Consider the following 25,066-nt stretch of genomic DNA (forward strand, 5'->3'; position numbering starts at 1 on the left):
ATACCCTGTTTTGCATTCATAACTAAATAAAAGTATATAGTATGCTCTTATAAGTTACTGTGTTTCAGAATTCTAGTTAAACTAGCCCTGGAGGAGGTATAGAACTATATAAACTATATCTCAGAGTTCCTTAAACCATTTTACTTCTCAGATTGTTCTTATACTGATCAAAATAGACTTTTACAGGTGGTTTTTCTTTCCTTTCTTATTTCTGATATTCTCCTTTCCCAAAGAGAGGATTCCAAGGTGATTTTTGGTGCATTGAAATACATAACTCTTTAGGGACAATTACAATATTTAGTCAGAGTCATATCCCACACTCAAGCTTTTCAGTGCATTGTTATATGATTTCAGGATCTTAGCCATTTCTAGAGATACCTTTGAGTTATCAGTGTTCCAGAGCATACCGGCTTCACTGTGCCCAGATTCCTGGAGATGTACTTCTTTTGGAATACATTAAAAAGTCAGTAAACAACAGGTGCTGGAGAGGATGTGGAATACATTTATGATGTTATCCTTGCTAAATTTTATCTCAAGCCCTAAATACATATTGCACATATTATTGCATAATATCAGGACAAGTGAATTTTCCTTTTTTTTTTTTTTTTTTGAGATAGGAGATAGGATAGGGTCTTACTCTGTCACCCAGGCTGGAGTGCAATGGTGTGACCTTGGCTTGCTGCATCCTTCACCTCCCGGGCTCAAGTGATCCTCCCACCTCAGTCTCCAGAATAGCTGGGACTACTGGTACACCACTATGCCCGGCTAACTTTTTGTTTGTTTGTTTGAGATGGCGTCTCGCTCTGTCAGCCAGACTGGAATGCAGTGGCACGATCTTGGCTCACTGCAACCTCTGCGTCCCAGGTTCAAGCGATTCTACTCCCTCAGCCTCCCGAGTAGCTGGGACTACAGGCACATGCCAGCACACCCAGCTAATTTTTGTATATTTAGTAGAAACAGGGTTTTGCCATGTTGGCCAAGCTGGTCTCAAACTCCTGACCTCAGGTGATCCACCTGCCTTGGCCTCCCAAAGTGCTGGGATTACAGGTGTGAGCCACCCCACCCAGCCTCTCACTTAGCTAATTTAAAAAAATTATTTTGTAGAGATGGGGTCTCACTATACTGCCCAGATTAGACTTGGACTCCTGGGCTCAAGCAATCCTCCTGCCTTGGCCTCCAAAAGTGCTGGGATTACAAGCGTGAGCCACTGTGCCCAGCAATTTTTCATTTCTTTTGTAGCAGTATAATCAAGAGCTTTAAAACATAACCACTTACTCTATATTGCTTTTAAAATTACCTCTAAAGTACATGGTTGAAATGACATTCAGCTCTTGGAATATGTAGCCATTATTTCTACAATGACGAGTAAATCTCTGTTAAATTTATTTGCTCTTTGACTGATTCCATGAGGAAACATCTGTAAGTACATGATTGAAATGACATTTGGCCCTTGGAATATGTAGCCATTATTTCTACAATGATGAGTAAATCTCTGTTAAATTTCTTTATTTGCTCTTTGACTGATTCCATGAGGAAACATTTGTAAGCATCTAAAATTAGTTTATGTATTGAGGTAATTTCAATCTAATGTGTAATTTCAGTCTAAACACTATAGTGTTCAAACTGATTGAGAGTGTCCCAGGAAATTAGAGACTTTGTAAGGACTTGACTGTTAGGCAGTATCCACTTTTATGAGGAAAATTTTTAGGGAAATACCTTTTCTTATATTTGGGTAAATACTTGTAATTTGGGTAAAAGCTTTTAAATAGAAGTTTGTACTTAAAAATTTCCTCAGTTAAACTTTGGGAAAAATAAGTTCTGCATGTGTAACAAAGTTTTAGTTGAAACAAGCTTCATTTCTAAGAATAACAACCTTAAATTTTCAATGGAAAGATGATGTAAAATTAGCAAGAGGCGTTTAATAGTAAAGTGAGTTTAATTTAAAATCGCTGACTTAAATTTTGATGCATGTTTGCTTATTTTTCTATTTATTGTTCTGTAATATGACGGTAAAAGTTGTTCTATAAAATGATGTTGAGACTTTAAAAAATGAGACTAATATGATAATTAAATGCTCCATAAGGTCACCACTTCAGTGAACTTGACATTACTTTTTATCTTCCAGGTCTAAAATTTTATTATGTTAAGTATCAGCTTAGTTTAAGAAAAGAATTCTTCTCAAAGGAGTAGATTATTTAAAAAACAATATGGATATTCTCTGCCTCTGTAATTCATACAGTGAATATTTATTAGATATATGAGTAATTATTGTATGTTAGATGCTGTGGTATACACTGCTATTGTTATTAAACTGCATACATGGTTTTTTAGTGCACATTAAGAGCATTGGTCCATGGCCCTCCTTAAATTTCTAGTTTATGTTTTATTCTAAGTAAATTGTATTTTTTTTCCAGAATAATGAGAAACAAATGCGGCAGCTCTCTGTGATTCCACCTATGATGTTTGATGCAGAACAAAGACGAGTCAAGTTCATTAACATGAATGGGCTTATGGAGGACCCTATGAAAGTTTATAAAGATAGGCAGTTTATGAATGTTTGGACTGACCATGAAAAGGAGATCTTTAAGGACAAGTAATTTATATTTTAAATTATTCTCTAATAGACATCTACATAAGTTAGTAAAAAGTATTTGGCATTTACTTGTAAATTGAACTGTTGTCACAAAAACTTGGTCCCATTTTGGTGTTTGAATCAATACTGTGAAAAGTAGAGAATATTGATCTTCCTGTAAGTTTATAGGTGGGAAAAGAGGTAACAGATAAGAACTGGGGTTATGGAGTCATGTTAAGAGTGGTTCCCAAACTTGGGTGCTGTCTGAACTTTTGGGGAGCTTTTATAAAGTACAGATTTCTATGTATTACCGTAGACTAATCATTTCCTGGTGTATGGTGCCCAGAAATCTGTGCCCTTTAAAAGTCTCCAGTGATTCTACAATTGTTCCTCAGATTGGCAGTTAGAAAGCCCTATACATAGTATTTCTCTTCTGTTTTTTTTGAGACGGAGTCTTGCTCTGTCGCTTAAGCTGGAGTCCAGTGTTGTGATCTCGGCTCACTGCAACCTCTGCCTCCTGGGTTCAAGCGATTCTCCTGCCTCAGCTTCCCGAGTAGGTGGGACTACAGGCATGTGCCACCATCCCCAGCTAATTTTTGTATTTTTAGTAGAGATGGGGTTCTGCCATGTTGGTCAGGCTGGTCTTGAACTCCTGACCTCAAGTGATCCACCTGCTTCGGCCTCCCAAAGTGCTGGGATTACAGGCGTGAGCCACCACGCCCGGCCTATACATAGTATTTCTTTTCCCAGGTTTTTTTTTTTTTAGTTGTTGAAATATTTGTATGCAAGTGTGTTTTTGTTTTCGTTTTCACTCAGGTTTATCCAGCATCCAAAAAACTTTGGACTAATTGCATCATACTTGGAGAGGAAGGTAAGACATGGTTTGCATTGGGAGTGTTTGTAGGTTTGTGATGGTTGTTACTTTGAAATTCTTGTGCTCTGACACATGTAAGTAGTTAACTAGAACCGATTTTAAAAAGACTGCGAAGAGTCTCATGTGATTAATGTAATGATAATTACAATTATTAGAGAAATCTTAACACAGAACACAGAACTAAATGGTTAATGAAAGATGACCTGATGTTTATTTCCCTAAAAACACATAGATTACAATGCTTTTGGAGCCTCATTAAATTTCTAATTAAAATATCAGTCTCGTGCTCGCTTCAGCAGCACATAATACTAAAATTGGAACGATGCACAGATTAGCATGGCCTCTGTGCAAGGATGATAAGCAAATTTGTGAATCATTCCATATTTCATATAAAGTTGATTTTAATGTTTTTGAACCAAATATTTGAAGACATTTTAAAAATTTGCATGTATGTAATCAGAAAGGGAATTTACTTGTTAATAAGAAAATATTTGAATGTTTCTGATAGTTCCTGGCATATTTCACATAATTTGGATTAACAACTGTAACTGTCTATTAAAATAGTACCTATAATGTAAATAATTTTAGAGCCTAGATATGCCTTGAAATGCTAGCAATGTATGTTGTTCTTTTTCTTTAATTTTACTTTCAGAATACCAGAGATTTTCCTTGGAAGTAATATTTAATTAAAAAATTTCTTTATTTCATTGGATCCTCAAAAATAATTGTTTTATTTCTTACAGAGTGTTCCTGATTGTGTTTTGTATTACTATTTAACCAAGAAAAATGAGAATTATAAAGCCCTAGTCAGAAGGAATTATGGGAAACGCAGAGGCAGAAACCAGGTGTGTTTTCTTACTTGTATGGAAGATATTTCAGGATTGGGGGAAATAGGCAAGCAAAAAGTGTTAAAACAGAAGTCCTGCCCATAGTGTGTAGTTTAAACATTGATGTTTCTGTTAAATTAATGAGGATGTTATAATTATTTTGAAGTTATATTTGTATATTTAATGTATTAAATCTTGTATTTCAAATATATTTTAAGTTTCTACTATGATAAAATTAATTAGAAATGTTTTATACCGTTCTGTCATCTGAGTCATGCATTTCAGTGTCAGCAATAATCATGTAATTAAATATGAAGCCATTAATACTTTTAATACACTATCTTTAGCCAGTCTGTTTATCTGAGGAGGGGTCAGGTAGAGTAAGGGAGAGAAATACAACATGGTACCTTGATTAGAGATTCTTTACAAAAACCTGGAACCTGATTTTGTTTCATATTAACTTCATTTGTGGAGTTCAGATAGTTTAATTTCTTTCTTTCTTTTTTTTTTTTTTTTGAGACAGAGTCTCGCTCTGTCGCCCAGGCTGGAGTGCAGTGGTGCTATCTTGGCTCACTGCAACCTCCGCCTCCTGGGTTCAAGCGATTCTCCTGCCTCAGCCTCCTGAGTAGCTGGGACTACAGGCGCCTGCCACCACGCCCGGCTAATTTTTTGTATTTTTAGTAGAGATGGGGTTTCACCGTGTTGGCCAGGATGGTCTCAATCTCCTGACTTTCATGATCCACCTGCCTTGGCCTCCCAAGGTGCTGGGATTACAGGCATGAGCCACCGCGCCCAGCCTAGATAATTTAATTTCTAAAAAGCACTTTTTCTGTCTGGGTGTGGTGGCTCACACCTGTAATCCCCGTACTTTGGGAGGCTGGGGCCAGAGCATCGCCTGAGCCCAGGAGTTCAAGACCAGCCTAGGCAACATAGTGAGACCCATCCTGTCTTTACAAAGTAATAGAAAAAATTAGGCGGGCATGATGGCGCATGCCTGTAGTCCTAGATACATGGGAGGCTGAGGTGGGAGGATGGCTTGAGCCTGGAAAGTCGAGGCTGCAGTGAGCCATAATTGTGCCATTGCACTCCAGCCTGAGTGACAGAGCAAGACCTCTGTCTCCAAAAAATAAAAAAGGCACTTTTATTAAAGGTAGTTTTCCACAAGTATGAAACTGAAAAAGGTTAGTTTTCACAGTTGCAATTCAGTAATTTCAAAATGATTTTCCCCAAATAACTGATCAGCAGCTGCCATAGCTCACAGGTGCTTACCAGAGAGACTGCTGTGCTACTGCCACCACCACAGTTAATATGGAGGCTTTTGCTGTCTACACCCGGATAGATATTACAATAAGGACTTGCATGCATGAGCTCCGACACTGCAACGATTCATTAGCATTACTAAATCTCTTCTGGTTTTCCCACTCAGCCACCCTTTTGTTGGGATGGGGTCTTACTCCCTTTCTTCGTTTGATAGCCCCTGGTTACCAGATATAGGTTATTGACCCAGTTCTCTCAGTATTCACAGCTATAACCTTTTTATGTTTTCTGGGTCATTATTTCCCACAGAACACCACCACCCCACATGATGTGATTACATGCTCTTTGGAAACAGTATTTCTTGTTTAAAAAAGTATAGCGAGTGTTTCATGAGTCAACTGTGTAAAATGCTGTTAGAGGTTGAGTAAGCCAAGGTGCCTTAGACGTGGATTTTCAGTGAATTAGTGAGGCGGCAGAAACACGGTTACACAGAGTTGAAGAAGATACAGAAGGTGAGGAAGTGGCATTAGTACAAGTGCAACCTTGTTTTTAAAATTTTTTTATAAAGTGGAATAGTGAAATGGGTCGGTAGGGCTAATGAGGATCAGAGAAGGGAGGATAAAGGGCATACTTGTACACTGATGGGTGCAGTACCGTAAGACAAAGGATGGATGCTTGCCAAGCTTCATAAAGATGTACTGACAGAAAAGGAATAAATTGAGTGTTGACAGTGAAATAGGAAGCACTATTCCACCAGAGAGAAGAATATTGCCAGGGCTTTTCTTCCTGCTTCCCCTGAAGAATGTGGAATCAAGGTCCTGTAATACCCTTTTAGCTAGAGATCATAGGGACCATCTATGTTTTAAACAAGTTTCAGCTACAATTTTTTTTTTTTTTTTTTTTTTGAGATGGAGTCTCGCTCTGTCGCCCAGGCTAGAGTGCAGTGGTGCGATCTTGGCTCACTGCAAGCTCCGCCTCCCGGGTTCATGCCATTCTGCTGCCCCAGCCTCCTGAGTAGCTGGGACTACTGGCACCCGCCACCACATCTGGCTAATTTTTTGTATGTTTAGTAGAGACGGGGTTTCACCGTGTTAGTCAGGATGGTCTCGATCTCCTGACCTCGTGATCTGCCCGCCTCGGCCTCCCAAAGTGCTGGGATTACAGGCATGAGCCACGGCGCCCGGCCTCAGCTGCAAATTTCTAACAGTTTTATTCCTAATTGCCAAATAGTATTTATAACTTTATCTTTAGAAATTATATATGTTACTGTTTAAAATGTTCAGTCCTACGTTAACCTAAGAGATAAGGTGATACTTATACAGTGTACCTTAACCTTTGCCAGATTAGCAGCCAGTTGCCCATGATGATAGAGGAGAGAGCTCTAGCAGGAAGTTGTATGGGGCACGGATGTTTGTTATTCTGAAACAGTCGTTTCTGTTCTAAAGTTGTCTGGGACACAGTTTCACTCCTCTCTGTGGCACACCGATCCTTGTTAAGATCCAGCCATGTCGGTGTTCTCTTCTGTACATTCTTGTTGCATGTTTCAAAGTACCTGTCTCAGAATGTATTTGCAGATCTGAGAATTGCCATGTATACCCTCACCTTGACCTGAGCCTTAGGTTGCTTACCCCCAGGTAGGCTCAGTTTTGGGTTGGTCAGCACTTCTGGTAGGCTAGCCCTGCCCTCATTAGCTTTTAAGTTATTACTTTGAAGATTTTTCCTCCAATTTTACATTTCTCTGGTTGTTTCACTGGGAATTTGGGAGAGGTGTGAGTTAAATGAATTTAGACCATCATCTCATGCCACCAGATTTATCATTGTTTCTTAATTGTTTGTATACTTATTCCATTTATTTGTGTCAAAATAGAGGGGCAGCTTTTCAGAAATTAGGTGGTGTTAGTTTAAGGGCTCTCTGTGTAAAACTAAATGCCTTTTGAGCTGATACCAGGTGAGAGAAGAAGCCACTGGGGTTTTGAGCAAAAGAGTGATGCCAGATTTCAGTTGTGACATGATTACTCTGGTTGCTCTGTTGAGAATAGTTTGTAAGGAGACAAGAGAAGAGGCAGAGAAACCAGTTAGGAGGTTGTTTTAATAATCCCATTGACTTGGACTAGGCTACAGTGAGGAGGCGGGGAGAACGGATTAGTTTCTGGATGTGCTTTTGAAGGTAAAACCACGAGATTTTGCTGATGGATTGATTGTGGGGATGAGGAAAGGACAATAATCAAGGAAAACAAGTTTTGACCTGTGGAGTTGCCATTTGCTGTGACAGGCATGACTGAAGGAGGAGCAGGTTTTGAGGGGAAAATCAGGACATGGCTGAATATGAAATACCTATTAGGTGTCTAAGCAGAGATCCAAATGAGGTCCAATTAAAGTGGATAGTTAGACATATAAGTCTGGAGTGTAGGAAAAAGATCTGGGTTAAAGATAGAGAATTTGCTATATAGAAAAAAGTTTAGAATACTTCTTTTTAAAAACAGAATTGAATTGCAAGGTTAAGATTTTCAAAATCTATGTATCAACTCCCTTGATTTTACCCTGGTGGATACAGAGATCCAACTAATTTGAAAATCACTTTACTTCTCTGCTATGTAACCAAGCTCTAGTCGGGAGGGTTTAGCTCAGGTGATCTCACAGCCATTATGGCATGTTTACTTAAAGATTCTTTAGAGTTCTGCTGAAGTTTATGCTTGATCCTGTCAATATGAGTTTGATTACTCTCCCTGTCCTCTACTCCCAGCCTCCTTTTTGTAGGAAGTAATTTTTATTCGGCAGATAAATGTATAGTGTGTGGCTGGGTGCGATGGCTCACGCTTGTGATCTCAACACTTTGGGAGTCCAGGGCGGGTGGATCACTTGAGGTCAGGAATTCGAGACCAGCCTGGGCAACATGCTGAAACCCTGTCTCTATTGAAAATGCAAAAAAATAGCCTGGAGTGGTGGTGCACACCTATCATCTCAGCTATTCTGGAGGCTGAGGTAGAAAAATCGCTTGAACCTGGGAAGCAGAGGTTGCGGTGAGCCTAGATCATGCCACTGCACTCCCACCTGGGTGACAGAGCAAGACCCCGTCTGGAAAAAAAAAAGAGAGAGAGAAAAAAGGAAGGAAGGGAGGGAGGGAAAAAAGAAGAAGAAGGGAGGGAGGGAAGGAAGGAGGGAAAGGAAGGAAGGAAAGCAAGAAAAGCCAGACTGGACGCAGTGGCTCATGCCTAGAATCCCGGAGCAAGACTCCATCTCAGGAAAAAAAAAAAAAAAAAAAAGTATAGTTTGCTATTGATAGATTCTAAGTTTGCAAAGTTTGATTTTTTAAAACCTGTTGCTATAGGGAAGCTTAGTAGTGTTTACTCTGAAAATGAGTTTTAATCTTAGACTCATAGGAAAATGAGACAGATGTTTATATTTTTGTTAAAATTGTGTTCAGAGGTTATTCTTGGCAGGAATTTTAACTCTTCTCTCCAAATTCTGATAGAGACTACCCCAACCCATTTTTATAGTTCAGCTTGTTACCATTCCATGGAGAGTGAGTGTGGTTCTCTATGTTTTTGTTGAAGTAGTGAATACATATTGGAGATTGGAAGCCAAAAACCACTGTTAAATGTTATTATTTAGGATCTAGGATTATGCCCTACGTAATAGTTTGATTCTATGTACATTGTTCTTGCTAGCAGTAAGAATTTCTTCCCCTAGTGAATGCTGCATTTTTCCAACATAAACTGCCATCTGGTAAGTCTGTCACTGTGCAGGTAGAATTACTGTGGTACTTGCTAGTTACCTGCAGTAAAGCAAGTCATGTTAGAAACCATATTCTTTGTTTCCAAATGCTTGATTACTTTCCACAGGAATTCATGCCCTTCTTTTATGCTAACACCATTTTCCCCTTTATGCCAGTGTGTTTTTATTCCCTAAAGGTATTCAGAAGCATATACTTAGGTAAATATAGCAATTTTGAAATTGGAGGAATTTTCTGACTAAACTGTTAGCTAGTCACTAGATAGAAAGATTATTTTAGACAAGTTAAAAAGTTTATTATATCAGCAAGAACTCTAGCCTCAGAGTGCTCTGCCCAATTGTACCTATGTGACTCTAGGTGGGTCCTTTCACTTGGTGAGCCTTGGTTTCCACATTCATGAGAGTGGGGACAGTGATACTTAGGTTGCATGGTTAATAAGAACTGGGTATGTGTGTAAAGTCCCTGGAGTGCAGAGTCAGGCACAGAGAGTGCCCAATAAATGGTAGCCACTGTTATCTTTATTGCCATTGCCATAGTGTGTTTTTTGGTGATTGACAGCTTTCACTCTTCAGGAAGTTAGTCTGAAATTCAGTTGGCTTAGGAGCACTAATTGTTAATAAATTTTGATAAGATAGGCTTAAGATATTTTCTGTTTATTTCCCGAAGTATATTTTTAAAGAAAATATTGTCCAGTAGTGAAACGGTATTTCATTTTCTTCCTCTTGTAAATTTTTATTTACAATTGCTGCTTGTTATTAAATTTAGTAATTTAGTTTTTTGGCAACTTATTTTCTGTTGAGTGGGAACTTGTCTGTTTCTCTTTTCTAAAAAAGGTGAACATTTAAACAAATATAATTAGCACATATATATAGTTAGACATTCATTTATATATAGTAGTAATGAATCTCGGCATAAACTATTATTTGATCTTGCCAAAGGGGACCCATATGAAACTGAATCCTGTTCTTAAATTATGTTGAAATACACTTACCAGGTCAAGCATTGTGGCTTACACTAGTAATCCCAGCACTTTGGGAGGCTGAGGGAGGAGGATTGCTTGAGCCTGGGAGGTTTGAGACCAGCCTGGACAAAAACTTTAAAAATTTATACAAAAAGTTAAAAAACTGAAAAATTTGATTTTCTACAAAAAAATTAAAAAATTAGCCTGGCACAGTGGCGTGCACTGTAGTGTAATCCCAGCTATTCAGGAGGCTGAGGTGGGAGCATCGCTTGAGCCTGGGAGTCGAGGCTGTAGTGATCCGTGATCACGCCACTGCACTCCAGCCTGGGCGACAGAAGGAGATCCAGTCTTAAAAAAAAAAAAAAAAAAAATCGAGGTGCGGTGGCTTATGCCTAAAGTCCCAGCACTTTGGGAGGCTGAGGTGGGCAAATCACTTGAGCCTAGGAATTTGAGACCAGCCTGGGCAACATGGTGAAATCTCATCTCTACAAAAAATACAAAAAAAAAATTAGCCAGGTGTGGTGATGTGTGCTGGTAGTCCAAGCTACTCAGGAGGCTGAGGTGGGAGGATCGCTTGAGCCTGGGAGGCATAGGTTGCAGTGAGCCAAGATTGCGCCGCTGTACTCCAGCCTGGGTGACATAGTAAGACCCTGTCTCACAATGAAAATAAAAATAAAAATAAAAAGAAATACACTTAACTTATACTTTTTTCTTTGAATTTTCATTTTGTTTTGTATGTGTTCTAGAATATTCATTCATAGTGAATAGCTTGTTATTTGACAGAAATGTTTCATGTTATATTAACTCTCTGACAGAATTAAACTTGTTTTATTGGCTCTCAAGTATTGAGTTTAAAGAAGGGGAGAAAAGGAAAAACCTGGACAACGAGCCATTGCGAATATTTGTGTCTGTGTAGGGAACTTTTAGAAGGGTTTCTTTTGAAGGGGTGGACCTCTTTTGCTCCAGCCACCCTGTGGAGTTGAGGGATGTAACTTGTAACCTTCATCCTAGACCATGTGGATTGACTGGCACTTCTCTTTACAGATTTGCCTGAAACAAAAGTAGTTCCAAGCATCTCTTGTTTAAATTAGAGGTAATTCCTTACTCTCTTGAATGTCAGTGGCAGTTGTTATGATAGGTCTTTATGCATATTGCACAAAGGTGAGGTCCTCCAGTTGCTGCTGACTGCACTTCCTCTCCGCTCACCACTGCCTGGTCAGTATACAGAGTGGTGAGAGGTTCTGCTGGACAGGTACCAAACACTTCTCTAGACTCTAATGCAGCAACTCTGTCCATTTCTTTGGATCATTTCCACACTATGCAGAGCCAGGAGCTGTTTCCTTCTTTACACTGATTGGTTTAAGCAGGTGCTGCAGTTGTTTCTTATTCCCTAGCACCAGGGAAAGGGGAGTGAAGTTATCCGTTGACTGGATTTTAGACAGCAGGGAATGCATGGGATTACTTTGAAGCTCTGATTGGCATTAGAAGCAGAAAAGTATTGGGGAAATAAGATTAGCATGTGTTACCCAACTCTAAGGGGATACTGAATTTCTTTCCTTACGTTCTGCTGAGTTGACATGTCCCCGTCGTATCTTTAGGCCATAAACCATTTTCTGGGTTACACAGCTCACTTGCTAGGCAAAGGGCATGATTTGTCCTTACTATGCCATCTTACTGGTTCAGAGTGACACATGGATGCTACATTGGTTACAGGGTTAGGTTATTAGCATTTAAACAGGTCTTGTGACCACTGTAGTGTCCCAGGGAGTCAGAGCTGAGTAAAACTTGCCCAATTATAAAGCAGACCTACTCATGGTTTGAAAGTTTAAATTTTAAAATCTCCCTAGTTTATCAGTTTTCTCTAGCAATAAATATCCAGAGGAAAGAGGAACTGGCAGTTAGCCAGGGTGAGAAGTTAGGAAGGTCAGATAAAGCAAGTGAAGGAATCATGGTATTGAAATGCTTTAGCAAGTAGAATAGTAGGTACAGTTCTCACTGGACTGTGAAAATTTGATAGAATAAGGGTTCGAAGGTCACAATGAGGACAAAGCAGGATCAGACACAATGAAGGTGTGCGATGGGTGGTTGTAGTTGGAGAGAAGACTTTCTGATTTTAGGATCTAGGAGGCAAAGCAGTGCCCACTGCTAATGAGGAGGCAATTGTGATTTTGCATGTGGGGAGTTTAATGGCCATGACCTAAAAGTATTTTAACTGTGAGATGTTATGTTGATTGAGTGGCAAGTGTTAGAAAAGCCATTGACATGCACTTTGAAATCTGAAAAATAATGTCAAGGCATAATGAGCCATGTGATGCAATCACTTATATGTTCTAGGGAATATTTAAGAAGTCATTCCATAACACCAAAAGAGAATGTTGACCTAGGGAGATTTTATGAAACGTGAAAAAGGAATTATTTTTAAAATATCACAGTTCAGCAATGTTCTGGAAGTGGACCAAGAAGGATTCATTTTCTTCTTTCCTTGCCCCTTGGATTAGAAGGAGGCATAATGTGGATGGGACTTCTTTTGGGGAGGTGAATAAGGCCTTCATTATCTTAAGGAAAAAGCTAAGTGTTGGTTTTGATGAATAGGTAAAAGACTTTGGAGCGCTATTAAGAAGGGAAATTTTTCTTAAAATTAATGAGTTACTTCCATGTTGTCTGGTGAAAACAAGTAAGAGGACAGGTAGAGTTACTATGAGGCAAGATTGACATTAGCCTGGATCAGAATGAACAGTCGAGATTGGAGGGTAAAAACTTTTCAGATAACTGGAATAAAGGAATTTGATTTTTGTTTTATCCAACATACGCATACACCTATCATCATGGTCCAGACACTCTCCTGGGAGCTGGGGATGCTTAGAGAAGTAAGATTGGATTCTTGTTCTTGATGAGATGATAACACAGAGAGCCAGATGGATGCTGATAAGCAGGCACTAAGCCACCTAGTGACAGTGCTACAAGCAGGTGTGGTCTGTGGTGGAGAGGGAAGGACATGGGCCCAGAGTTCCTCTGTGGAAATCAAGAGAGGCTTCACAGGAGATGTAGCATTTTGACCTGAATTGTAGAGACTATGTGGGACTTTATCAGGAAAGGGAAGGGTAGAAAGCTATGCAAGTGCTGGGCATGTTTAGGTGAGTCCAGAACAGCGAAGATGATGTGGCAGGATGGTGATTGGAGGGAGGTGTGCAAGGGCCAGCCTGCTGTGCTGGAAAGATGTGTTGGAGTTCTGTTTTAATTTGGTTATACAGTTTTGATTTCTGAATTAAATAAAAATGCAGGCCAGTCACAATGGCTCGTGCATGTAATCCCAGCACTCGGGAGACTGAGGTGGGAGAATCACTTGAGGTCAGGAGTTTGAGACCTGTAGCCCCAGCTACCTGAGAGACTGAGGTGGGAGGATTGCATGAGCCTGGGAGTTTGAGGCTGCAGTAAGCTATGATCATGCCACTGTACTGTAGCCTGGGTGACAGAGTGAGATGTTGTCTCTTAAAAGCAAAATAAAGCAGCTCCCCCTTATTCACAGGGGATATGTTCCAACACTCCCAGTGGATGCTTGAAACCACAGATAGTACCGAACCCTAATATACTATGATATATATATATATATCCACACATATATATACATATATGTATATATACATACACACATATATACATATATGTATATATACACATACATATGTATATACATAACATATACACATATATGTATACATGCATACACATATACACATATATGTATATATACACGCACATATACACATATATGTATACATGCATACATATATACACATATATGTATACACACATATATACACATATACGTATATATACACGCACATATACACATATACGTATATATACACGCACATATATGCACATATACATATATATATGCACATATGTATATATATGCACGTATATGTACATATACCTGCACACATATGCACATATATGTACATATACATGCACATATATGTATATATACATTCACATATACACATATGTATATATACATACACATATGTATATATACATATATACGCATATGTATATATACATACACATACACATGTATATCTACATACACATATACATATATGTATACACACATACACGTATACACACACCTATACACATACACGTATACACACATACACATACACGTATATACACATATATGTATATACACATACACGTATATATACACACACACACCTATAATAAACTTTGATTTGTATATTAGGCGCAGTAAGGAATTAACAGTAACAAATAAATAATAAAATAGAGTTATAGCAATATGCTGTAATAAAAGTTACATGAGTGTGGTCTTTTTTCAAATATCATACTGTACGGTACTACACTTACCCATTTTCATACTGCAGTTGACTCCAGGTAACTGAAACCACTGAAAGAGAAACTCCTGATATGGTGGGGACTACTGTAGTAGCATTCATTGCACACTTAGTTTCACTTTTTTCTTTTAGAGTCACAGGTTTTGCAAATGAGACATCAGAGATAAAAGGGTTCCTAATGTGACTGCTTAGCTTAGAAATATTTAAGCATTTTACTTCTTTTCACCTTATTATAGCTTTAGTATTTTTCCAAATTACTTCAGTCTTAGTAACGACCATAGCTGTTTACATATTCCATTAAGTAGACTTTCGCTCAAAAGTATAAATGCATGAAGATGTTTCTTATAGCATTATAGATAGTGATGAAAAAATTGGAAGCATATTAAGTATCTAAAACATGATAAATTATGTATGGGTTATCAAATTTTAGGGTAGAATTGGAATGCTTGAGTGACAGATTAAATGTGGAGGTTGCCAAAAAAGGGAACCAACCCCAGATTTCCGAGTAGAATCTTAACATTTTCACTTTCTCGTGGGTCCAAATGCTATGGGCATTTGTGTCTGTGTGTAGGACCCTTCAAGCAGTACATATAGAATACATTAAAAACCTCTAGACTGGTTTTTAACACACGATCACCAGTTACATTGTAAATGACTAACAATCATTTAAAATTTTTTTAGATAGACATAATTTATCACACTATAAGGAGCTATTTCTGTTTGCCTTTGAATTTTACAAATGGTGGTTCATTCTAGCAGCAAATTGCTCGACCCTCGCAAGAAGAAAAAGTAGAAGAAAAAGAAGAGGATAAAGCAGAAAAAACAGAAAAAAAAGAAGAAGAAAAGAAAGATGAAGAGGAAAAAGATGAAAAAGAAGACTCCAAGTGAGTTAAATAATTAGTTATATAATAAGTTAAATGTTTATTTTTATTTTATTTTTGTAGATATAGGGAGTACAGTTGTCACATGGATATATTGCATAGTAGTGAAGTCTGTGCTTTTCGTGTACCATCGCCCAAATAGTGTACATTATACCCATTATACCTCACCCACCCCCTCACACCCTCTCACCTGTTTGAATCTCTAGTGTCTATTATTCCACTCTCTATATCCATGTGTCCACATTATTTAGCTCCCACTTATAAGTGAGAATATGTGATAGTTGACCTTCCGTTTCTGAGTTATTTCACTTAAGATGATAGCCGTTAGTTTGATCCATGTTGCTGCAAAAGTATAGTTTTTTTTTTTTTTTTTTTTTTGTGATGGCGTCTCGCTCTGTTGCCCAGGCTGGAGTGCAGTGGCATGATCTCGGCTCACTGCAAGCTCCGCTTCCCAGGTTCACGCCATTCTCCTGCCTCAGCCTCCCGAGTAGCTGGGCCTACAGGCACCTGCCACCATGCCCAGCTAATTTTTTGTATTTTTAGTAGAGATGGGGTTTCACCATTAGCCAGGATGGTCTCCATCTCCTGACCTCGTGATCCATCTGCCTTGGCCTCCCAAAGTGTTGGGATTATAGATGTGAGCCACTGCGCCCAGCCTAGTAATTTTTAAATAATGAAATTTAATCTGCTGAAATTTTATTTTATTTATTTATTTTCGAGACAGAGCCTCAGTCTGTTGCCCAGGCTGGAGTGCAGTGGCGCAATCTTGGCTCACTGCAACCTCTGCCTCCCAAGTTCAAGTGATTCTTGTGCCTCGGCCTCCCAAGTAGGTGGGATTACAGACACGCGTCACCACGCCTGGCTAATTTTGTGTTTTTAGTAGAGATGGGGTTTCACCATGTTGCCCAGGCTGATCTTGAACTCCTGACCTCAGGTGGTCCACCTGCCTCAGCCTCCCAAAATGTTGGGATTACAGGCGTGAGCCACCACGCCTGGCCGAAATTTTAGAAACAGCTAATAGTTACATGATTAAGTTGATGTGATTAAGGAATAGAATATTACAGTAAATGTAATTTTTGACTTAAACTTATTTGCAAGTCATGAGTTATTATTACTTTTCAGAAGGGATGGGTTATAGTAATATATACTTTCCTCCAGGATATATTGAATGTAATTTAATTTTTGATGTGGAAGATTCCTCAGGTTCTGTTTTTGAGCCTCAGGTAGTATATATTAGATAGTATAAAAATGCTAAGACAGGAAGAGTTCATTTTTATATTTTAGATTCCAGCTTTATTGACTTCGTCATATAAAATGGAGTTTTGGGTTTGTTTGTTGTTGTTACTGCTGTTTTCTTAGTTATAAAATTACATTATAGAAAAACAGGAAAAGAAAAATATAGTGAAAATTAACCTATGATTCTGCCACTCAGGGAGTTATTGTTGATGCTTTTGTGGACATACAGGGGTGTGGTAGGAGTGGGGGCATGACAGTTGGTTTGGTTGTTTTTTTCCCCAAGAATTAGCTTTGTAAATTACATGGAACAAAATTCACCAGTTTGAAATGTGTACATTGATGTGTTTTGACAAGCATATGCACTTGTGTAACTATTATCACAATTGTGATGTAGAATGTTTCCATCACCCCAAACAGTTCCCGTATGCTCCTTTGCAGTCAGTTTCTCTTTCCTCATTTCCAGCCTCTGGCCATCATGTATCTTTTTTGCTTTCTCTAGAATTACATAAAAATTGAAATCGTGCAGTATGTATGGCTTCTTTTACTTAGCATGAATGCCTTTGAGATTCACTTAGGTTGTTGAATGTATCAGTAGTTTGTTCCTTTTTAATATTTATTATGTTATATCTATAGTCCTTGTGGAACTGTTTAAGATTTACCTAGTTTTGTGGAAGCTAAAGTAGCTAGTCACTTGCCATGGTTTTAAAAGAGACAGATATTCCTCTCATTGTAATTTTATACCTTAGGAAGATACCTCTAAGGGAATATATTTTTTTCTTTTAGTTTGGGTTAAACATTTTTTGGGCCATGTAGCCAGTGGTTCTTCTCACATGCAACTCTGTCATAACTTGATTTTTTTTTTGTTAAAATTTCTAAACTATTTAACAAGCTTTCATTTATTATCTATGTGAGCTAGGTCTTAGGGAGAATGTGAAAATACGTAAGATGTATACTATTCCCAGGTAGTTCATGATTTAGTAGGGGAAAACTAGGTAAAGTACAAGTATTAATTTAAGAAATAAAAGCCTGGCAGTAAGAAGTCAACAGACGACCAGTTAAGTGCTTTGGCAGATTAAGAAGAGGTCGAGGCTACTTCTCTGTGGATAATTTGGAGGACATTAGCAGATGCTAGTGGTTAATGTGGGTAGGGTAGAGGGAATCACATGAATAGCTAGTGGAAGATAATGGTTTCATTAGACTTAACATAGTGTGCATCAAGAAGAGAAGTGGAAGGTGGATTGGAATTAAATTATGTAGAGCTTTAATGAAAGCCAAAAATGGTAGACTTCATTCAGGAGGCTGTGCTGTGTGTCTGTTTGGGAATAGTTAGAAAGGGATTAGAATGGATGGAGTGGTTTATTGCCAAAGCTGTCCTGCTAGAATGTTGATTCATTGGCAAGATAGAATGAATAGACTAGAGATATGAATCAGGGAGGCCAGTATGAAAGGCCAGGATTGGGGTATTAAGGTGTTGAGTAAGTGTAGTGGTAGTGGAAATAGAGATGGTAAAATTAGTGAGAGGCATTTCTGAGATGAAATAACCAAAACTTGGCATTAGATCACATGTAGGAACTATGGGAAGAGGGAGACAGCAAAGGATGATATCAAATCTGTAAACCTGAATGATGATGAACATGGTAGGAATGTTAACAACGAATGATTAGAGAATGACGTGGAGCAAGGAGCAGAGGTGAGGATGAATATGATTTTGGATATGTTCAGTTTCTATTGATGGAAAATCCAGGTGGCCGTTCCAGCAGGTAGTTGGGAAGACAAGCCTGAGTCTTTGGAGTTGGGGTGTGAGTCCACAGATAGAGATTGGAGTCTTCCCAGTAGAACTTGTGAGAATGGGTAACCTTACATAGCTCTAAGGCTCTAGGGGAGAGCCTTGGGAAATCCCTGTATGAAAGGGATGAGAGGAGCCCAGCACAGTGGCTCATTCCTGTAATCCCAGCCAAGGTGGGAGAATTGCTTTAGCACAGGAATTCATGACTACCCTGGGCAACATGGTGACACCCTGTCTCTGCAAAAAATACAAAAATTAACCAGGTATGCTGGCACGTGTCTGTAGTCCCAGCTACTCGAGAAGCTGAGGTGGGGGGCTCACCTGAGCCCAAGAGATTGAGGCTGCAGTGAGCTGTGTTCGCGCCACTGCTCTTCAGCCTGGGTGACGGAGTGAGACACTTTCTCAAAGACAAAAAACAGAAACCCAAAAGAAAGGATGAGAGGAGAAAGGTCTATCCCCAGAAGGAAAGCCAGAGTAGCAGCAGGGATATTTCAAAAGCTGAGTTTCAAGTGATATAAAAAGAAGAATTAACTGCAGCGTCAGTTGTAACAGAAAGACTTGCGGGGAAAATTGAGAAGAGGTCATTTGATTTTGCAGTTTGCAAGTCATTGGTGACTTTTGAGAAAACATCTTTTAACAGGAGGCTTCAGAATAGAAGCCAGCTTTATAAGGGAATAAGTAAGTAAAGGGAAAGGACTATGTCGTACTTCAATTTAGGACTGAAGGGGAGAGAATTATTTTTGAAAAAAATCAGCATTTTCCATTAAGCAAGAATAATTGAGTCTTTGAGTATTGCCATCTATCCATTCATTTGCAAAAATGTACATTGAGTACGTTTCCTTAAATATAACAACCATGGGAGGTAAGTAGTACAGAAAATGGTCTTCCAGTATTACATGTAGTACTGTTGCTATTAATAGGAACCACCATGTTTCTACATGCCTGAGACGATGGTAAGCACTTTATATCCTGAGGGAGTTTTAGCTTGAATAATAGCAAACCGTTACTTGATGCTGACTGTGTTCCAGGCACTGTTCTGGGTACTTTATTTAACTCCTTCAGTCCTGGCAACAGTTCCATGAAATAAAATTTTTCTCATTGTACAGATGAGGAAACTGAGGCCCATGGCGGCGAGGCAGCTTGTCCAGGGTCATCACATGGCTAATAAATCACAACTGTGGTACAAACCCAGGCAGCCTGGCTCCAGAGGCCATTTCCTAAGCATTAACCATTACTGCCCAATTTGTACATAATTAGTATCAGACATGATTTAGAGTATTGAGTCTGGTTTTATAAAACAGTATTGTAGATTATTACTATAAAACAATATTGTGGATTATTACTATAGAAAAGGCATCTATCATGAAGATCATCTATTTTAGCTTCTTCATTTCATACATGAGGCAACCTAGACTAAAGGCAAATAAAGCCCCAGAATTCCTGCCTTTTGGTCTAGGACTTTTCTGCTGTCATTTGTTACTTTCTCATGGAGTAGTTCTGGTTTCTAAATCAGTTGGTTTGAAATGTGTTTAAATTTTAAGTCCATTAATATGTAAAATAGGTCTTATAAAATATCTTAATTTTAGCTGGTCAAAACTTTTAAAAACTGTGGTATGACAGAATTGTTGATAAATTTTTTTTTTTGAGTAACTGAGAGATTAGGTAGTTTTATTCAATTTCTATTTAGATAATATTCAAAACTAAAACCTTCTTTGATGTATGTATACTTTGGAATCACACAAGTTTTCATTTGCTTTTGTGTCCAGAGAAAATACCAAGGAAAAGGACAAGATAGATGGTACAGCAGAAGAAACTGAGGAAAGAGAGCAAGCCACACCCCGGGGGCGAAAGACTGCCAACAGTCAGGGCCGCCGTAAGGGCCGGATCACCAGGTCCATGACAAACGAAGCTGCAGCTGCCAGTGCTGCAGCCGCAGCGGCCACTGAAGAGCCCCCACCACCTCTGCCACCGCCACCAGAACCCAGTGAGTGGAAACAATTGGCATAAACAGGCCATAATTTTGTTCGGGATTCTGTTTCACTGCTAGGATAGGGTAGAAGGGACTTTTAATATTGACAACCTAGAAATAATCCTGAAGTGTGGTCTTTAAATTTTTTAAACTTTAATGTCAAAGTTTTTTGAAAAAGAACATCACCCACAGTCTTGCCACCCCAATATAGCTGTTTTTTATTTAGTTGTTACGCTAGTGTGCCATAAATATTTTCTAATTTCTAATAATTACCATTTTTATTTTTTAATGGCTGTGTAATATTGAGGCATGACTTCTTTAACCATTCTCTTATTGCTGAATGATTAGGTTGTCTGCCCTCTTCCCTGCTTTTAAACCAATGTATATAGCACTGTAATAAAAAAATCTTTATTCACATAGTATTTTATGTTAAATTATTTGTCATGGAATAAATTCTTAGGCAAGGGAATACTGGATCTAATAGTCAAAGCATCTTTCTCTCTCTCATTAAGTATTGTCTCATTAGTTTATAAAAAGGCTAGATTAATGATAGAGTACCACTGTTAATGATTCAGAGGTATCATTGTTACTGAAGTATGAAAGAAAATGCAGTTTAGGGAATGGCAAGAATGAGATAGGGGCACTAACTAGATAGGAGGAGGAAAGATAGGTTGGGGCAGGTCACGATGGGCCTTGTTTGAAATGTATTTTGCTTTGATTATGAAGTGGGGAACTTGCAGAGGTTTTTAAATAGAGGAGTGCTGTGATTAGATTTGTATCTTTGAAAGTTAACTGGTAGCAATTGTGGAGGTCAGTTTAGACAGAATAAAGGCTGGAGGCAGAGGGCCCAGCATGTATGCAGTGGCCCAAGCAAGGAGGGGATGGATTCAGAGTTGATGCATGTCATTGGATATGAGTGGTAAATGGGAGGCAAGATTCAAAAATTAGTCTATCAGTCTAAGGAGCCTATTGGTAACTTGAGTGGCTGGGTGAATGCTGGTACTATAAATTGAGAAAGGGAATATGGCAGGAGCTCATATCAGGCCTGATGTTCTCAGGTTTTGTTTTGTTTTGTTTTGTTTTTTTCCTGAAGCAAAAGAGAACATATTCATTTCATGATCCATCTTTACCCACTGGATGTCAGACACTCGGGGATGAACTAAAGGGGCTCCAGGAGTTAGGACAAGATGGAGGCTCAGAGGAGAGGAGAGGGAATTGTGCTTGGACAGGAAGGAGGAGGGTTGCTTCTTCCTTTGACACTGCAGGAGACGAGAGGTGGAGATTACTAAGTGGGAAGCTACTGGGTGAGGTAGGACTTCTCCAGGAAAAAAACCAAAATGTTTAAAAATGTAGACATGAAGACAACTTTTAACAACACTGAAAAAGATCATAATATTGAAGTGTTGACTTTTTTCTTCTAGTTTGGTGGAGGAGAGGTTACTGTCCTATTTCTGCAGTTTCTTTCACCAAATGCTTTTACATAGTCTTTTATGTCAGATAAAGAGATATAATTATATGATTGGTTTGAATAAAGGATTTAACTTTGTTTTTCTCTGCCTGATTGGGTTCTCTCTTTATTTTAGTTTCTACAGAGCCTGTGGAGACCTCTCGATGGACAGAAGAAGAAATGGAAGTTGCTAAAAAAGGTAAATTGTAGTAGTTCCGGTTTCTCAGGTTTTTGTTTTGTTTTTTAGGGTTATTAGTAATGAGTGAGATGGAACTAATTGTTTTAATTGGAAAACAATTTCTTTCAAAAAGGCAAAGAGGACTCAGAAGTGACATTAAGAGTTCTTTTCTGGTAGTATGGTACCCAATAAAGTACCCCCAGTGTGCCTTGTTTAAGATGCCCAGTTTTAAGGGGTTTAAGATTCTCTCTGCAGTTTTATTTTGAATGTCATTTAATTAAAGAACAAGTAGGTCGTTTTCACTTTTTTAGAATGATTATGACTCTATGCTATTGAAATTGTTTTGGAATGAATGTTGATATAAAGTCTATATTTCTGTTACCTAAAAGTTGTATTTAATAGGATAGGATGGTAAATACTTTTGTCAGTTTGCATTTGGTAAGTCATGTAATTATAAACCACTAGCAGATTGCTCTGTGATTCAGAGGAAAGAGCATGAAGTTTGTAACCAGGCCAGCGAAGGTTTGAGTCCTGTCTCTGCCACTTTCATAGCTTTGTGGCCTTCCTCTTACTCTGGCACTTTATGGACCTTGTGCTTTTCTGTCGTTGCTTGTTAATGTACTATAATTTGAAATTGAACTAAAATTTCTAATAGGATAAATAATTGGTAATATTGAGAAAGATTAGCTAATTTTTTGGTGGTTAAATATTTACCTTGCAGTTGTAAAGATAAATTATTGTAAATAGCTTGACATTTGAGTGACACATTTCATATTTTTTTGTATCACCCCCTATATATGTATACAAATGCATAGATACATATTCTTTGCATGTATGTGTGTGTTTATGTGTGTGCATATATATATTGATTAGAGAAGTGTTTCTGTAATGCATTGTATTACCATAGGATTTTTTTTAATTGGCTAGTATTTTTCTGATGGCATTGCTTGATTGTGAATTGACTGAGGACAAATATGGATTATAAGTGGAGTCATATATATGTCTTTAAATTGTGTTTATCATTTACATATATTTACCTTATTGGCTTGATATATTGTGTCCAGAGATCTAGATGTACCTAATCATTTAGTTTGCAAGTATTTGAGCTATTACTAATGTGTCTAATGTTGTCCTAGCCCTGTGAGAGATACATAGGAAGGACAAGGTTTAGCCCTTCTGTTAATGAGCATGTTTTAAGTTTGAGGGGGAAAAATATAGAACTGTAAATGAGTTTTGTTTCAATAAGTATTTTTAAAAGTATCAAAGTATATATGATAAGTAATTGAAAGCACACTTCTAGTGTCAATGGTTGTGAATACAGTGATTAAGTTAATTTATTATTTCTCTTGTTTGATTGATCAGGTGACTGTTCAATTAACATTTGGTCTGTTTTTAAAATGCAGGTCTAGTAGAACATGGTCGTAACTGGGCAGCAATTGCTAAAATGGTGGGAACGAAAAGTGAAGCTCAATGTAAAAACTTCTATTTTAACTATAAAAGGCGACACAATCTTGACAACCTCTTACAGCAGCATAAACAGAAAGTGAGTATATCGGGGTGGTGACTCTTTTACTTACTGTTTTTTACTTAGAGTGTTGTTGTTGTTGTTTGAGATGGAGTCTCACTCTATCACCCAGGCTAGAGTGCAGCAGTGCAATCTTGGCTCACTGCAAACTCTTCCTCCCGGATTCAATCAATTTCCTGCCTCAGCCTCCCGAGTAGCTGGGACTACAGGCGCCCGCCACCATGCCTGGCTAATTTTTGTAGTTTTAGTAGAGACAGTGTTTCACCATGTTGGCCAGGCTGGTCTCGAACTCCACACCTCAGGTGATCCACCTGTCTCAGCCTCCCAAAGTGCTAGGATTACAGGTGTGAGCCACTGCATCTAGCCTTGATTTTTTTTTTTTTTTTTTCCTGAGCTCCAGAGATTGGTTTTAAGAGAAACCTTTTTGTATCTTATATTTTTATTTACTGCACTTATATGTAAAAGGTATGCTAAATTTTTAGTATAGGCTAGCTGTTTCTCTATTTATTGCTCAAGGAGTAAAGTTTCTATTTGTATTCCTAACAGTCCAAACAAGGCCCATCATGACCTGCCCCAGCTTGTCTTTCCTCCTCCGAAGTTTCTATTTGTAGTAAAGGGAATTAAATACTCTTGAAGTACTGTAGGCTGGATTTGAAAAATATAAACTTTTTGGAGATTGAATTGAAAACTTTAGTTGGAGGTCTGTTGATAATATCGAGTGAATTGATTTGGTATATTAGACATTTTTTCAGAGAGAAGATTCCATGGTATAAATATTAAAAACCAGAGAGTATAACATTATTGGAAATTCCTTAATAAGAAAGTTCCAGTGTAGTGGTTGTCAAAGACCATAGAGCTTTTTGATGATTCCATGAGGTCAAGACTATTTTCATAAAAATATCAATCAAATGTTATTTACTTTTTTTCAGTATATGACATTTGCATTTATGGTGTCAAAGCTGTGGTAGATAAAATTGCTGATGCCTAAGCATAAATCTTGGCAGGGAACCAAACGGTGCTAGTACTCAATATATTTTTCATCACTGAGCATTTGCAGTTTTTTCTTAAAATGTCACTTAAGAATGTCCTTGATGACGCAGTAAAAGTTAATTTTATTACATCTCACCCATTGAGTATGTCTTTTTATACTTCGTGTCATGTAATGGGAAGTAAACATAAAGTTCTTCTGCTCTATACCAAAATATGATGGTTCTCTCAGGGAAAAGCACTTTGGCAATTGTTCGAGTTCTAAGTTGCACCAGCCTCCCCTTTTTCATGGAATGTCATTTTAGATTGAAAGAATGACAGACAAACTGTGTTTTCAGACTGGGATTTTGGGAGACATTTTCTTGAAAATTAGTGAATGAGGCTGTGTTTGAAATAAAATAACTGATAGTGTTTGTTGCCACTTTAAAATTTTGAGTTTTCAAGCAAAAAATGAGAATTGTGGAAAATATGTTTC

At 38.2% G+C, this 25,066-nt stretch overlaps 1 protein-coding gene and 1 non-coding gene across 19 annotated transcripts in view; both read left to right on the forward strand.

Annotated features, from left to right (window-relative positions):
- Positions 1 to 25,066, forward strand: part of NCOR1 (nuclear receptor corepressor 1) — a 184,114-nt gene that overhangs the window by 74,672 nt on the left and 84,376 nt on the right. For 9 of the 18 annotated variants that reach the window (XM_055386110.2, XM_055386116.2, XM_055386115.2 and 6 more), the window contains 7 exons: positions 2,415 to 2,593; positions 3,389 to 3,443; positions 4,190 to 4,291; positions 15,342 to 15,466; positions 20,252 to 20,469; positions 22,038 to 22,100; positions 23,483 to 23,622. In XM_055386110.2, coding sequence (XP_055242085.2) covers positions 2,415 to 2,593; positions 3,389 to 3,443; positions 4,190 to 4,291; positions 15,342 to 15,466; positions 20,252 to 20,469; positions 22,038 to 22,100; positions 23,483 to 23,622 — 882 coding nt within the window. Of the gene's footprint in view, positions 1 to 2,414; positions 2,594 to 3,388; positions 3,444 to 4,189; positions 4,292 to 15,338; positions 15,467 to 20,251; positions 20,470 to 22,037; positions 22,101 to 23,482; positions 23,623 to 25,066 lie in introns of all 18 variants that reach the window. The other 9 variants (XM_055386104.2, XM_031011167.3, XM_055386107.2 and 6 more) reach the window with 1 other exon arrangement.
- LOC115934774 (U6 spliceosomal RNA) lies at positions 3,730 to 3,834 on the forward strand. Its single transcript, XR_004070529.3, has one exon. It is a non-coding gene; the product is annotated as a U6 spliceosomal RNA (small nuclear RNA).

This window comes from Gorilla gorilla, chromosome 4 (assembly GCF_029281585.2).
Source record: "Gorilla gorilla gorilla isolate KB3781 chromosome 4, NHGRI_mGorGor1-v2.1_pri, whole genome shotgun sequence".
Lineage (NCBI taxonomy): Eukaryota > Metazoa > Chordata > Mammalia > Primates > Hominidae > Gorilla > Gorilla gorilla.